We start from the raw sequence: 17,093 nt of genomic DNA, 5'->3' as shown, positions 1-17,093 counted from the left end.
AGTCTCTGCTCCCAATCGTGATTGTAATTGGCATATTTCACCCATACCTTGTGAGCTGTTTGCCCCAGTGATGTTGGGCTGAGCTGAAGCTTATCTAATGATCAGTATTTTGCCTTTTCTTGAGCTTATTGAGTGGTGTTATTGTGTGTGTGAGTGCCCGTGTTGAGTGTGTGTGTGGGTAGTTCTTCCCTTCACTCCATCTGTGTGTCCCTGTCTCGGCCAGGTGGGTTGTGCAAGCCGAGTGGTGCCCCCTATAGTGTGTGTGTGTATTTTCGAGAGCATGTGTTGGGTGATTATAGAGGCGTTGTGTGTGTTTTCCATTCGCCCCACAACGTCATGAACCTTAAGATGAGCAGGGAGATCTAGCTTGTATGCTTGAGTCCCTACACATTTTACAATTTTATATGGCCCACAATACTAGGACGAAGATTTTTATACTTCCCTAGGGAAAGAGTGCTTCTTTTAGGTCGTACGCGGATGAACACCTTGCCACCTTCGTTGAAGTGCCTTTCTGACCTTTTCCCATCCGCGAAATGCTTTTGGCGGTCTTGGGCAACCTGAATATCCTTACAAATGGTGTTTATCTGGGCTTCCATCTCTTCGATCATCTTCTTTGAGGCTTCAACTCTGATAGTCAGGTCGGAAAAATTCTTAGGAGATAAACACTCCTGCCCATAGAGAGCATTAAAGGAAGTCATGCCAATGCTTTGGTGATAAGAGGAATTGTAAGCAATCTCCACCAGTGGAAGATACTAAATCCACTTCTTAGGCTCTCGATTGCAGTAAGCCCTAAGAATATCCTCAATGACGTGATTGACTCTCTCTGTTTGTCCGTCCGTTTGTGGGTGATATGCTGAGCTGAAATATAACCGAGTACCTATAGTCTGGAATAGGGCCGTCTAGAAGTTCAAGGTGAACTTCGCATCTCGGTCACTCACTATCCGCTTAGGTAATCCATGAAGTTTGAAAATTTCTTTGACAAAAATTCTGGCAATATTCGAAGCTATATAGGTTACCTTGACAGGGATAATGTGGGATACCTTTGTGAGCATATCCATAATTACCATAATGGAATGATATCCTCCCTGTGTACATGGTAATTCGGTAACAAAATCCATGCTTATACACTCCCATTTCATCTCTGGGATGTCCAGCGCGGTTGGAGTTTGCCCGGCATCTCGACCTATTCAGCTTTGACTCTTTAACAAGAGAGACATTGCCGGATGTAGCAAAGAACGTCTCCCTTCAAGCCTATCCAATGATAGCTTTTTCTTATAGCATTCAAGGTCTTTGCATAGCCTAGGTGTCCTGATGTTGGGTTATCATGTGCTTTGTATATTATAGCCTTCTTTATGCCACCCGACTCTTGGGGAATGCATAGCCTATCCCTATAATATAGACATCCATCATGGCAGGTGAAATTCCAAACTGGGTTCTGCCCATCATCAAAATTCTCCATCTTATTGTGATATGTAATCGAGATCTTTGAGTGAGGCTTCCTTTAGTTGGGTTAGGATAGGATTATCTGTGATTGAGATAGCACTGAGAAATGCCTTCCGATTGAGGGAATCTGCAACCACATTGTCCTTCCCTGGTCTGTAAAGGATGTCGAAGTCATATTCCTGCAGAAGCTCGACCCATCTTCGTTGATGCATGTTGAGCGTAGGCTGAGTAAATATCCATTTTAGGCTTTTGTGATCAGTAACAAGTTGAAACTTGTGGCCTAAAAGATAATGTCTCCATAACTTAAGAGCATGGATGACAGCCAATAGCTCCAAATCATGGGTCGGATAATTCTTCTCATGAACTTGTAGTTTTCGAGATGTGAATGCAATAGGTCGCTTCTCCTGTACCAGAACACCTCCGACTGCAATTCCACTTGCATCTGTCACCACTTCAAATGGTTGAGAGAAATTAGGAAGCTTCAAACATGGAGTTGTCATGACGTATTCCTTGAGTTCATCAAAGCTTATCTGATGATGTGGTTCCCAGTTCACCTTGCTTCCCTTCTTTAGAAGATTGGTTAGAGGAGCGGCAATAAGAGCATAATCTCGGATGAAAGTTCTATACCAGCCTGTGATGCCTAGAAATCCTCTTATCTCACTCACCGACGTAGGTTGAGGCCATTCCACTATGTCCTTAACCTTAGCAGGATCGACGGAGATACCGTCGTCGTGAGACACAATAAATCCCAAATATTCTATTTGAGGTGTGAAGAACGTGCACTTGCTCTTCTTGGCATATAGCTTGTGTTGTTGTAGCAGTTGTAGAACTTTTTGTACATGCTCTTCATGCTCTTCCTCCCTCTTGCAGTAGACTAGAATGCCATCAAACAACACTAGGACAAAATCATCCAGATAGGGCCTAAAGATGTTTTGCATTAGCCGATTGATAGTTGTAGGAGCATTTGTTAAGCCGATTGACATGACTGTAAATTCAAATGTCCGTAACGTGTGTTGAAAGAGGTCTTTGGGATATCCATATCCTTGACCCTGATTTGATAGTATCCTGATTTGAGGTCGATCTTTGAGAACACCTTGGCTCCGTGCAGCCTATCAAGAAGCTCATCTATCCTTGGAATAGGATATTTATTCTTTACCGTAACTTGGTTGAGTTCTCGGTAGTCGATGCATAGACGAAATGACCCATCCTTCTTCTTCTGAAATAGGACTGGCGCTCCCCATGGTGAAACACTTGGGCGCACAAATCCTTGTTCTAGCAACTGCCTGAGTTGCTCTTTCAGCTCAATTGCCTCTGGAAGAGACATCTTATAAGGCCTCTTGGAAACTAGCTCACTCCCTGGGAATATTTCAATTTCATGGTCTATCTCTCAGGCTGGTGGAAGATCAGAGAGATCTTTAGGAAAGACATCAGAAGATTCATGTAACCACTCTGGGTCTAAGCCTTCCTTGGGTTGTTCCACTTTATTGAGCTTGACAATAAAAATCTGTTGTCTTGCCTTCATTCCCTTAAGCATTCTTTCAAAATCTAACGATCCAACTACATGACGAGAAGTTACTTCCTTCCCGTTAGCTAATTCCACAGTCATGGGTTCAGTTGGATACTGACTTAACCTTAGATTTCTTAAACATTTAGGAGACAGAAATGAATGTGTGCTTCCACAATCAACAAGAAGCTGAAACTCCTCACCTTGGTGCATTGTAGTGGTTTGGATAACCGCATACTATTGAGTCGCACCAGGGTTGTCAATAGATGCAAAGAGACGAGCACACTCTCTTGCTTCATTTGCCAGAGTAGGCTTTTCAAGTGCTGCATGAACACACCTTGCTGGCTGTTCACGACCTTGGCCATAAACGCGGGCCACTCAACCACATTCTCTTCCACGTCCTCCATTTCTTCCTCCTCTATGATTCACATTGCCTCTAGGAGGATTCGGTGCTGGAGCGGCGGCTATTGCGGCAACCTGCCTTTGGGCACCTATTCCTGTAGTGACCCAGCTCATTACACCCAAAGTAGCGCACATTGGGGAACTCATTATTGTTGTTTGGGTTGCAGACTGCAGCATAAACTCTGGGTGCAGTGGGTGGAATAACTAGTGCAGGAGCTGGACGCGGTTGCTCAAATCTCACCCTCTTGTTCCCGTAATTCTGAAATTTCCTTGCATTGTTGAAGTGATGCTGGGCTTCCTTAAACAATGGTTTGGCTCTGAGAAGAGCATCCTGAAGAGATGTAGGCCTCATTGCCTCCAGTCTGGAGTCAAGTGGAGCATTGAGACCTTGGCAAAACCTAGCTATCTGCTGTTTGCTGGTCATGAGCGGAGCATAATGCCTGAGTGTTACGAACTTAGCAAAATACTCCTCCAAGGTTGAACTAAGCTGACGTAGCTCGAAGAACTCATTCATTTTCAGGGCTTGGTGAGCAGGTGGGAGGTATCTTTCTGTCACTGCTTTCTTAACCTTCTCCCATGTCTGTGTGTCTTCAGATGTGCCGGTGTCACGGCAATGTTGCTTCCACCATAGCTTAGCATCTCCTTGAAGACGGAATTGGGCAAGCATAGACCGATTTGCAAGAGCGGTACCCGCAGTGGAGAAATAATCGTCCATAGCCTCGATCCAAACTTCAGCATCGCGCTCAATATCCCGGCCTTCCCCCTTGAAAGTGGGTGGCTGGGTCTGTTTTAGGAGCAATTTCTTCTCTTGAATCTCAATATAGAGTGCGGGTGTGATCATTTCCTATAGAAAAGGAATTCAATTAATTTACCGTACACCACTTACTTCATATTCTATAAGACTTTAATATTTATGAAAACCAACTATGGAAATATCGGATTTAACTTAACAACATGGCTGGACAGAATTTAAAACCCATAGACTCAGAGGTTCTCAAAATTTCATGCCCTACATTGAAATGTGGATGTACCAGTGCCTTGGAAAAGACATAAGCATGGCCTAGATTGGCTCAGAGGCTTGAGAACATGGACTAAATAATAAAAAGATAATTCCCAACTCAGAGGTTGACATACAAATAACCATCTCTTTATTCCACAAGTTTATTTACATAGGTGTAGTCTTATTACATGAAGGATAATAAGCACTCTATTCCTGCCTAAAAAGAGTCCTAGCTTCACGGCTTCTAAGATTTTCTGCCAAGTCTTCCTGGAGGTCATGATGAAACTTAGTCCACTCCACCTCTTGGTAGATGGTAGGATCTTCCATAATCTGCAATAGTCTATACCTTTCTGGTAAGGTCGGAAGAGATCTTCCCAAGATTGCTATCCGATTAGCTGGTAAGACCTTTAAAACATGCTGATAAACTGCTTGGTTTCACTGTATTAACTTGCCATCAACTAATAAAGTGCTACCCACGTCGTCTCGTGGCAAGAATAGATATAAGGTTATCAATTTGAAATTCTCCATCCATCTGAGGCGATCAAGGTCGTTCTGACCAAAATCGGCCATTCTTGATGCGTCTATGAAGTAGTCAAACTTTCCCTTTAACCAAAAAGGGTTGGTGCAGTAGAAAAGATACGTCTCTGCGAGAAACATCTTTTCTAGAATGTAAAGCATGGCAAGGCGATAGGTGAAACTTGGGGAAGTTCTGGCTGTTCCTTCCATAATCTTTAACGTTAAATTTTTCCTAAAGTTTGTGAATTCCATACGATCACATCAGACATTTTATAAAGGTTACACTAACCTTTACTTAAACCATTCATATTTAAAACATTACTCAAAAGAAGTCAACACCAATCTTTATTTATATACACAAGATATGTACAAGCTCAAGTGAACTGCAACTGTAATTTCTACAAGGGTACATACTCCTCCACCACACCGGGTGAGGAACCTACACTCTCCGTGGGCTCACTGTCCAAGGGAGTGTAGCCATGGAAGTCTGTGGGGCTATCACCTAAGTGAAGTAGGGTACCTCATCCCGAGTCTCTAAAAGCCTGTAAACTGAGGGTAGGGGAGGATACCCATACATCCTCCACATCCCCGACTCAGGATAAGCCCAGTCTGCGATCACTACCCTATCGACAGGAATCTCGTTAGTGACTCAGTCATAGACCCACCTGTTATGGGTCTTGACTACTCCATCGATCTCTATAGTCGCCTGTGGGTTTGTTCCATGGAAGCACAAAAGCTGAACTACTTCGAGCTCCTCAGCCCATCGTAATCTCTGTAAGTCCATCTCCAAGTTCCCAACCTGGTCCGCGTAAATTTGAAAAGTCCTCACGTGCTGTGACCACACCGTGCCTCTCTCCCAGCCACACTGGATCCGTGAAGGGTGTGGATCGGTAAGTTGATCCAAGGTCTGCCATACTAGGGTCCGCGTCTCTAAGGACAGAGATGCGCAAGCCGAAGGGTACAGCTGTAGTAGCATCTCTCCCCCTCCGTAAAAAGTGTCCATCTTCTGAATAAACCAATTCATATAGAGTGTCAGACTAAATTTTTAATTAACTTTTTGTGTTTAAAACAAACACTCTAAGCTAAATTTTTGGTTGTTTAAAAACAACACCTTGATTCTAGTTGTTTATAGAAATAACAACAGGACATAACCCGTTTAAATACCCAACTTAACGTTAGTAAGGCAAGCAACGTAGTGCTTTGATACCACCTGTGAGGTGCCAACCCCTAACCACTTAAGGTTAGATTGGCAGCAATAATGCCTCTTAGTAGTCGACTTGGCTTCAAAGGAAATTCCAATGGGTGTCCCTGGACCTTGCACCAACGTCTGTGGATACGAGCCAAAGGAGCCTTACCTAGTTCTACTTTGCAGAAATTGAGCATAGTCACCTAGGGGTAGTCTATTCCCATCACACACTCAACCCAGCCATGGGACGGCTGCAGAATGCGGAGGTACGTTCACCCTTGGTTCATGGCACAGTCTGGCACCCCGAGGCACTGACAACTGTGCTTTCCCCTAAGATGAGGGACTTAAAGTATTTGGTTACCCTTGGTTCATGGTACAATCCTAGCAACCCTGAGGCCTGGCGGATTATACATTCCCCTAAGGTGAGAAAGAGAATCTTAAGCTACTCGTCCTAATGCTAAATTTGTTGGAAAGCTACCCGACTTATTGGGTCCACCATCCTTTAGAAAGGTGCCGTCAGGGCGACCGATCTCCCACTTTCCACCCCGCATGCACCCGTCATGGGTTTTCTAATTACTACCACACTATTGAGACAGTTAAAATAATGGTTCCTTTAGGTTATTTTTGTTACATTGTTCGTAAAAATCAGCCCTCCAAACAATGGTAGAAAGCATTGTATAAAACAACATTAACTAAAATAAAACCATATACTTGAAAGTATATTTACAATACTTTGTTTCCAAGGGACCGTCCGCCTTACAACCAGGTGTGATCCACCCTTGGATTATTCACTAGAAAACCATCCAACGGTCGGGCGAGCTGTCTAGAATCCCGACGCCCACTACCATTAACCATGATGAGGGTCTAAAACCAAGGGACCCCTATTCTAACTAGATTGTGATCCACACTTGGCGGCGTTAAACTTGCACCCCCGGTTTCTTCCGCCCAGATCACCAGGAGTTCAGCTACCTTGGCAAGGCTGGCCATCAAAGGTAGGAAAAAGCCCCAAGCTTTAGGTACTCGTGAAGGGCTCTTTACGTCCGGAGTACCTTGGTCGTTGAGCCAATCACGGCCGTCCATCTAGACGTCAAGGTTGGTTAGCCTTATCTTTAACCAAGAAATTATTCTAACTCCTACTATAGTCTACGACCAGTCAAGTTTATGAAGACATTCTTTTCAACTTGAAATTACAATGGAAACCATATGCTTTGTGTTTCCTTTGGCCTCGGCCAAGTTAGAGGAATTGTTCACATTTCTAAGGTCGTTTGACCATCTTAACCGTATTATGTGCATATGTTAAGTTTAAACCATAAGCCTTTAATAATCAAATAACTGGGACAAACCTCTTGAACTTTGTCCGATGGCATCGTCAAGGGGAGTTCGGCCGTCGTAGGGAGAGTAGGATGCGAAGTGGCCCCTCCATAAGCTATCCCACTACGGGTTCGCCTAGAAGTCATCCTCGATAGATAAAAGCTAACTAAGCTGCTTAATGAATTAAAGTAGGACTGCCATGAGGACAATAAAGGTCAGCATTCTAAAGAAGTCATAGCTTAAATCATTTTCCCGTTACCTGGAGATATGCTACCTCCTTAACCTTAGGAGAGACGCGACCTTTCTCTCTCTACTAATTTAACTCCTTGAATAGGTTTTCTCCGCAATAAGCTTTAGCCACGATGGTTAACTCGTATGTAATCCTTAGTCTAAGGTTTATATTATCCCCTTTGTCCCATTTAGTGGCCTAAGTTAGGAAGGCCAATTTCCCTTCTAACTTGGTCGCTAAACTAGCAGTTTTTCGTCTCTCTCTAGTTTTTAGGAGTTTCAAGGATTAAATCTCTAATTTAGCTTCATTCATAATGTTAAAGTAACCTTAATACATCCCCACACAAGGATTTGAGCTTAATTATTTAGAGTAGTTAGCCATATAGCCAATTGGGTCGCTAAATTGGCAGATTTCTACTATCTCTCTCTAGATTAGGGCTTGTATGTGGAACTAATTAACATTCTAACATCATAATAAGGTGAATTAATCCTAAATACACCTCTGTACCAAAGGGTTTTACTAATGATAAAGTGGAGGGTGCTCATCTTACTAATTATATGCTAATCTAGTCATTAATAGTCACCTCTCTCTAGATTAATGAAAGTATAAATATGGGGAGCTAAATTTTGACATCATCCAAAGGTTAATTACCTTCCAATTGAACTCTGCACAAAAGGGTTTGGTCAATTAATCATGGGAGGTTAGATATCTCTCTAACTATGTGTAAAAACTACCGTTAATCACCACCTCTCTCTAGATTAATGAAAAACCAAAGATGATGAGTGAAATTCAGCATGATCCAATGATGAATTAGAGTCTAATTAACCTCTATACAAGAGGGTTTAATCAAATTAACATGGGAGATTAGATATCTCTGTAAGGGCCACTTAGGGCCCTATGCCACTGGATCACTCCCACTCCCCTAGCCCACCATTCCATTTCAATCAAAGAGGCAGGTTTGTATTATCCCTTCTCTCTCTGGAATTAATAATTCCTAATTAAATTGGATGGTTTTTGCTAAGGAATTGGTCCTTGGATTAATTTGTGACCTCCCGAGTCCCTGTTCATGGCTCAATTCGTCTCGGAATTGCTCTGTTATCGTTTTGACAAAGTACGAATAGTAGGGAGCTCGGGTTCGAGGCGGTACGAGAAATCACTTGCTTTTCCCGCTTTTCCTAAATAATAGGGAATTTTTTCTGGCAATTGTAAATTTTATTTAAGATGTTAGGATTGCTAAGGCAAGGTCCAGTAGTGCGCTTGCGCCTTTAAATCTCACTTTTACCGCACGTAGGGTGGCGGAACGGCAATCCCTAAAATATAGCTGGTTCGACGGGACGTGCGAAATTCAAATCTCGCAGCAAGTTCTCACAATTTTATGGTATTGCGACTATCTTGCGATGCTCGCAAGTAAGTAGGAATGGTCGCGGTACGTACATAAACTACAATTCGGTTTCCTAGCCAAAATGTGGATTATAGCAGATGCAACTTGACAAAGAACAAGAGAGTAATGGAGTCGACGGAACTAAGTCCTTTTTTGAAATATGATAGAAGCTTACAAAGGTAGGCACATTACACCTTCAATTGGTATCAGAGTGTGGTGTTGTGGGTCCGGTGTCGCAACAATGATGTCATAGAGCTTTGTGAATAGTGCAAGCAGTGAGCTCTCAGAGGCGGTCTAGCTAGCATGGCAATTGCAAATCTTGTGTACATCTAACTGAGAGTAGAGCTTGAAGCTTTGTAGCTTGTTTGGCTATGGCAAGCTTGTAGAGCTTGTGAGGAACTTGCTAATGGAGATCAATTGCGGTGCCAGATTGGAACTTCAAACACTCTAGTGTCTATAGTAGCAAAATTGTAGAAGGCAGCCCCTCGAGCAATCTTGCACACACACCACTTGTTGCTCCTAATATTTCTACACAAAGCAGTGGCTCTCTGCTGCAACAACACCATAGCTACAAGGTTTGAGCTCCATAGGGCATGCATACATTGTGTGGTGCTCTAGAAAACATGAATGCCAAGCGAGTATGTGCAAACTGCAACATATTTGAGCTGATTAAGAGCAACATACACAATAGAGAGAGAGAGTGTGTTTCTTGGAGCAACTGATTTCATGAGAGCAGTGCAGGTCTTGGAGCAATAGAAGCGTAGGAAATAGCATTAGTAGCTATGGTGGGCATAGCTATGGCGAGTAGGAGTCTTGCATCAATAGCATCTAGGCCTGGTTGAATTATTGATGTGTGTGTGTGTGGGGGTGGGTGGGTGTGTGCATGTGTAAATACACGATTCTGAGCAGTTGCACTGAGCAATTACACAAGAAGCAAGTGGTAGATTCGCAGAAGCAATTGAGCGCAGATAAGTGCCACTATTCAAGAATTAGTTAGAGTGCATTGTAATAGAAGCATAACAAGTGCTTGTGAGAGCCATGAGTTTTTGTAAAGCCTCATGTAGTGAGTGCCTGGTATAGCTACATGAGGTGGATTAGATACTAGAGCATGCCCTCGAATAGCCTTGCCAGAGACCTCACATGCCATTTTATGGTCATGGAATGATGGATATATAGACCTTGTGGGTAGGTGCTTGTAGGATGTCGTGTCAACTTTGTTGCTCAGTTGCCATGTTGGCACTTTTATATGCATCATAGATCAATGTGGCAATGATTCCCTGATAGAGTAGTTTTGGCAATGATATTCTTATATGTGATTTTATGGCTGTAGTTATTTTGATCCACATACCAAAATAGTGTCAAAACTTTGCCAAATTTTCCCAGGAGAGTTGCATTGTTTATTTGTATTGCATATATGGTTTTTTTTGCTGAAATAGTGCAAAAGTACTCACAAAATTCTGCCAAAATTTTGCCAAGTATTCACAACCATTTTATGCATTGAGATTTTCAATGTATGCCAGTTTTCAGTCAGTCTTTTGAAGTGTGATTATGGCTTCCTTGCTAGAGAATGGATTGTTAAATACAAAAAAGTTGGATGACATGAAATTTTCTTATTAGAAGAAGCAAATCTACGATGTGGTTGTGCAGATAAAGTAGATCAAGTCCATTAAAATACAAGGTGTGAAGCCAAAAGACATGTCTCAAGGCAATTGGGACGTTTTAGGTGAGCTGGCAAAGACTACGATTAGACTTTCATTGTCAAAATCAATCTATTTCAATGTCAAGGACGTAGGCAGTGGTGTATATCCGTTATGGGAGAAATTGTGCAATCTTTATGAGAAGCAAAGCATTGCATCTCTAGTGTAGTGGCTAAAGAAGCTTGTGGACTATCTTATGAAGGAAGGGATGACGATCTTTCCTCACTTAAATAAGTTCAATGCCATATTTAGTCAGTTGCATGGACAAAACGTTCCCATTGTAAAAGTGATGTTTTTGCTTACTACTTTGCCAAAGAGTTGGGACACTTTCAAGATAGCAATAAGCAATAGTGTGACATCGATGGACTGAAGACTGTAGATGTTGCTAGTGTGTTACTCACAAAAGAAATGAATCATAAGAATGCTAGCAGCACAAAAAGTGGCAATGCGCTTATGATAAGAGGCAGATCCAGCTCAAGGGGGCAATCTTGTGACAGAGGTAGGTCTCGTAGCATTTCTCATAAATCACAAGGAGATCGAATGTTATTACTGTGGCAAAAAAGGCCATATGAAGAAAGACTAGCGTAAGTGGAAAAGAAAGCAAAAAAAGCAAGATAAAAAGGAGAACACTAAAAAAGATAACAAGGGCAAAGCCAAGGTTGAAGAGGCAGGTCTCATAGCATTTCTCATAATCACAAGGAGATTGAATGCTATTATTGTCGCAAAAAGGCCATATGAAGAAAGACTACCATAAGTGGAAAAGAAAGCAGAAAAAGCAGGATAAAACAAAGAAGAACACTAAAAAAGATAACAAGGGTAAAGCCAAGGTTGAAGAGGCAAATACGATTGTCCATGGCAGGTACGATGGTGACATATGCTATGCTTCTACAATTGGTGATGCATTTCTCGTTGTTGCCATAGATAATATTCTATCACAAAATTGAATATTGGACTCAAGAGCACCTTTTCATGTTACTCCACATAGGGAGTGGTTTGTTTTATATGATGTGAATAGAAAAGAATGTGTGAGGGCAATGACAATGAGTGTGATATTGTGGAGTGGGAAATATGCATATAAAATTTGGCAATGGTTCATCCTTTATGCTCAAGAATGTACGACATGTACTGCATCTCACAAAGAGCTTGATTAGCATTGGACAACTTGACAATGGTGGGACAATGGTGGACACCATGTCATATTTGGTGATTCTTCATGGAAAATTACCAAAGGTATGTTGGTCATAGCTTATGGTCCTAAGTCTGGAACCCTCTACATGCTACATGTGTCTAGTGTAAAAATCATGTCATTGCAGTAACCAAGCAATCGTCTACTTCTTTATGGCATCGTGAGTTAGGCCATATGAGTCAAAAAGTAATAAAAATCTTATCTCGTTCTTGCTATATCCCTGACTTTAATTTTTTTGTTTTTGAAGATCCCCAAACCCACTGAATTTCTTGACCCATTTCTGAAAATGAGAGGGTCTCGTCTTATTATAGCTTCCTCCTAGTGACCCATTAGGTTTGAACCCAGTGGTCACCATAGGATTATATTGGGTTGTATGTGACGGTGGTGGTCTCAATGGCACTCTATTTGCCGTATGACCACTCGTTGCGTGCGTGGTTCTTGATCCAATCGGTCTCTCTTGACTTTGGTCTCCTACAAATGAGACGTGATGTGTGTACTAGTCATTGGTCTCCATAGGATTATATTGGGTTGTATGTGACGGTGGTGGTCTCAATGGCACTCTATTTGCCGTATGACCACTCATTGCGTGCGTGGTTCTTGATCCAATCGGTCTCTCTTGACTTTGGTCTCCTACAAATGAGACGTGATGTGTGTACTAGTCATTGGTCTCATTGTGTGGACGGGTGGTGCACTGGGTATGGGGTGGATAGGTCCAGGAGTTCTATAGACAAAGCCAGATGAGCTAGCTGTCATTTGTGGCTATACAATCGAAACTCCTTGGATTGTGAATCCGTTTACCTCACTAGCCAATAGCAACCTCCATTCCAAGCCATATTTGTCAAGGAATCTTACAGGCACACTCTGGTTGTTTGTTGTGCTTACGAAGACATATAATACCTTTTCATGGGACAAGCTATGTTCAGGAGGATAGTCATGAAAGTAGTAGAATTATGAACCAGTATCTTCTCTCTTATATAAGGCTTTATGGATATCATCAATCGAAATTCATTGAATCCTGATTGAGTGTATCAAGATAAAACCCTATGGATCTATCAATGGAGGATGTTCTGGCTCTTTTGGAAATCCTTGTGGCACTATGTTGCCTAGTTTGTTGACTATATCAGGATTTTCTACTAAGAGATACATGTCTGCATCTCTTCCCATGAACCTATCGACTTGAAAACTTACCCATGGCGAAAGATCAAAGTCTGTGACATGGTCTTCAACTTTAACCACAAACCTACAAGGAAATCCTTGTAGATTTTTGCTTCCTATGCATTGTCTCCATGGTATCTTAGCCTACCATCATATTCTAGGTCTACTCCATGCGTTTGTGAGCGGAAAGATGAGTATGTATCCATGCTTGACTCTGAGGTATTATCAAGGTGAACTTTCTTAACTGGTTGAGTTCCTATGCTCTGAGTTGTAGCAGTGCTTTCTTGGGTGGACACTCTACTTCTACCGTCAACTGTATCTTGGTTTCCTGACCTATAAAATGTTCTTGACCTTAGGTGCATAGAGCTTATAAGTTTCTTCCAATTGCATATGCGAATGAACCTTAAATAGCGATCACCTGACTAATGGTATTGAAGCCGAAGACTCCAATGCTCTTAGCGCTTGTTCTCACTTCCAGGTTCCTGTTAAATGAGCCCTAAAATTTTTAATTTTGCCCATTTTAGACCAAATTCAGCATTTCAACTCCTTGATGAACTCAAAGCTACTATTCCTATCCTCCAGAAAGTTACTATGCCTGATTCTGAGCTCTCTAAGGCTGATTTCAATTGAAACGTGTTTCAGTTGAGATGTGCCTTTTTGTGCAAATTTTGAAGCAATTAGCTTACTTATGATATCTAGATACCATTGTTAAAATTCTTGCAAAATTTGGAGGTGGTTTGTGTATGTTTTCACCACAACTGCTCAGAACTTGCTACTGATTTAAACTGTGGCTATGTCCTAGAGTTGATCAAATGATATGAAAATTGGTGGTGTAGCTATATACAATATGAGGAATCCATCTGTCAGCTTAGTTTTGCAATTGGTCAAATGTGTTTCACTCTACAGGGTACAAAAACTTTGCTGCCAATATTTTGAAGACTTCTCTATGTTCTTCTTGACTTCTAGACACTAGTTATGCTTCAACCATCACTTTCTCATCATTTTAAAGCACCAAAATGCATGCAAATGACATATGGTTCTGAAAACAGCTCTTTTGGCAATTTACACACAAGTGGTTTTCAATGATTGGACAAGTGTTTCCTACTTGCCCTACTCCTAACAAACAATAATATACATCTATTTTAATGCTACAACATCTAAAATACTATCAAAGATTAAAAAACGTACAAAAAAGGAAATAACAAAAAGATTGCTTCAAAGAGCTCACACAATTCCTAACTCCTATTTTGCAATGCAAATAGTGTCAAACGGAATGGTTTTGAATGATTCCCACTCAACCCAACTCACCGTCTACACTCCTAAATCTAAAAGATGGTCCTAGGTGGTTCCCAATCTCCTAGCTACCCTCGAGAGCTTAAGAATCCCCGTTCCAACCTCTCCTACTCCTAATGGTAATGGAAGTGATTCCCAATCCTATCACGCTAGTGGAATATCTACATGAATACTCTAATCTAGGAACAACTTTCCCAGCAACGACGCCAATGTTAGCGGATTGCCGTGACGGACATCCATAGCATAGTTTACACGCACTAACATAATGTCAATACGAGGGAAGAGACCCGATTAGTGCAAGGAGACTACGTGAGGTTGTCGCACTCACGGTATTCACTAAGATTTAGAATGAATAGAGCTACAATGCACACTCACACACATGTACACACACACACCATGCCTCTTCTAGCTATGAGTAAAACCACTCTATTGAATGAATTGATGAGCATACAAGGACAAAGAGGGAGAGCAATGATTAAGGTATTCACCCAATGTTAACACACATTCAATTGGCTTTAATGGAAAGCTTCATAAGCACACACACTAGAAAGAGAAGCTCTCTTCCTCTTGCATACACCTATTCAAGCTACCAATGATAAGCTACACTATTGAATCACTAACAAGCATCACACCAATGCTAATCTTGGATTAATCACTCTCACACACTCTCTTTAATCTAAGCACACACACACATTGTCTATTCAAAATCAATCCAAAATCAATGATTAGACAATAGAAATTGACACAAGAGAAGGAGCATTATCATTGCCATGAAATAGAATAGAGAAAGGAGTGTTTACACGCGCGTAGTGAGCGCCTCAAGCTTCTTCTTCTTCTCTTTGGTAGAGCTCCACTAATCTTGATAACTTTGGGGATCCTCTAAAAAACTTAACTTTGCACTTATATACTCCTAGGCTTTTTAAAACTCTTAGTGGCTCTTGGTTGTTTTTACAATATGGAAGCTCATGGCCCCATCATTATTTCGACAGATAATTACATTATCATTTATGCAAGGATAATTATTACATTGGCCGTTTCTCAAAAATGTGTTGCGAAATTTGAAATTTAACTGCCGCCCTTGCCGTCTTTACCGCTTCTGTCTTCTTTCCTTTGCAGCTGTTCCTATCTTGGAACAGATGCAATTGTATGTGGAGATGGGTTTGTTATGGGGAAAGGGCGAATGAGGTAGGTTGTAACCGATGGCACGATGTGACTTAGAAGAAGGCTCATGTTGAGGAGTAGCTTGGGAGATGTGGACAAGGTTTTGAGGGACTGATGGTTGAGAGTTGAAAGAGGATATAGAAGTGATTTAGGTAGAGAAGCAATCTAGAGAGGGTGCGGCGCCTAACCAGGCAAGGAGCTCGAGCTTAGATCAATGGGATTCTGAACACAGGGAGGCTGAGGTAGGTGCATGATTGATTACATTGGCAAATAGTGTGGCTACATTAATATTGGTTGCTAATTGGAGCTCATGGTGACCAGAGGGGCTAGTAATCCAGAGCTTGTCAGTGCCCTAGATGTGGAGGACATAGGCTTGTCTCAACCAAGGGCGACCTAGTAGAAGGGAGTATGCCCCAAGGAGCTCGGGCAAGCTAAGTACAACAAAATCTAGAGTGACAGTGTTACCTTGAATGATGGTTGGCACACCTGTGACGATGCCAAGAGGAACAATTTCGCGATGGTCGGCCATGCGAATGGTGAAGCTAGATGGAGCAGAGATGTGAAGGCCAAGCTGGCGGAGAGTGAAATACGGCATGATATTTACACCCTAACCTCCATTGATGATGGCACCAGACACGTCAAAGAGTTAATAGTTACCTATAGGCGGGGACTTTGATAGTTGGCGGTGGATGTAGAGATGGGTGCAACTCCAAAGCTAGTTGGGGCAGCGGATGAATGGCGGTCACTGAGGGAAGTGTGCTCAAGTGAATTAAGAAGATTGGCAAATTCAGCACGGAGGATGGGACTAATGGTGAGAAGGTTGTAAATGGACAAGGAGGGGGAAGGAGTGGTTTGTAGGATGCGAGCAAGGATGGAGCTTGGAGGAGGTGACATGAGCTTATCTCCTGAGGGGTGGGAAGGGGACATGGAAGCATTCAGATCAGAATAAGCCTTGGTATAAGGTCTCTCAATGTCAGTGCAAGCCGGGGATAGTCGCTATGAGGTGTTGTGGATAGGTAGGGGTGGTGGAAGATATGGCTGTTGTGACCTAGTGACAGCGGCACAGAGTGGGGGTTGACTTGGTACTTGAGATGAAGCGGATGGTGTGTGTGTGATAGGGCTAAAGGTGAAAGAGGATGGCTAGTAACATGAAGGGGATAGGGCTAAAGGTGAAAGAGGATGGCTAGTAACATGAAGGGGATAGGGATGAAGAAGAGTTGGGGTGGATGGAAATCAGACAAGTGGCGGGTTGAGATTGTTGTGGCAGGTTAGGGCGATCCCGTGTGTAGTGGTCCTGAGCTTGGGGACAGTTATGACAAGGTGGGGCACCTTCAGGAAGGGTGCACTGGCTTTGGAACTGCCCATACTCACCGCAACGGTAGCACATGATTGGACGGTTGTGAGCATTAGGGTGAGGTGCAACTGGTGAGGCTGCCATGGTTTCTGTTGGTGGTGCTGGTAAAATAGGTGGAAGAGTGTGAGGGGGTACCTGGAAGGTGGTGTATTGTGGATTTATGAAACTCGCAACAGGAGGTTGGATGCTCTGTTGTTGGATCTGACGGAAGCCCTTCAAGTAGTAGCAGTCCTTGTCTTCATGACCGCCTTTCTCACAAAAGTGGCAGTACTTCC

The 17,093-nt window shown here is 42.4% G+C and overlaps 1 protein-coding gene across 1 annotated transcript; it reads right to left on the bottom strand.

Annotated features, from left to right (window-relative positions):
- Window positions 1-3,383: 3,383 nt before the first annotated feature.
- LOC147641326 (uncharacterized) lies at window positions 3,384-4,190 on the bottom strand. Its single transcript, XM_086812246.1, has one exon. It carries the CDS (start codon window positions 4,188-4,190, stop codon window positions 3,384-3,386), a length of 807 nt encoding a protein of 268 aa, XP_086668372.1.
- Window positions 4,191-17,093: the final 12,903 nt, after the last annotated feature.

Source organism: Cibotium barometz, chromosome 2, assembly GCF_041138505.1.
Source record: "Cibotium barometz isolate CiBa-2024 chromosome 2, ASM4113850v1, whole genome shotgun sequence".
In the NCBI taxonomy this organism is placed as follows: domain Eukaryota; kingdom Viridiplantae; phylum Streptophyta; class Polypodiopsida; order Cyatheales; family Cibotiaceae; genus Cibotium; species Cibotium barometz.
The sequence above is the reverse complement of the archived record's forward strand: the minus strand, read 5'-3'. Positions and strand labels throughout refer to the sequence as shown.

What these genes read in the sequence shown, in the direction of transcription:
- LOC147641326 (XM_086812246.1), bottom strand. Translation starts at nt 4,190, where the DNA reads ATGATCACACCCGCACTCTATATTGAGATTCAAGAGAAGAAATTGCTC.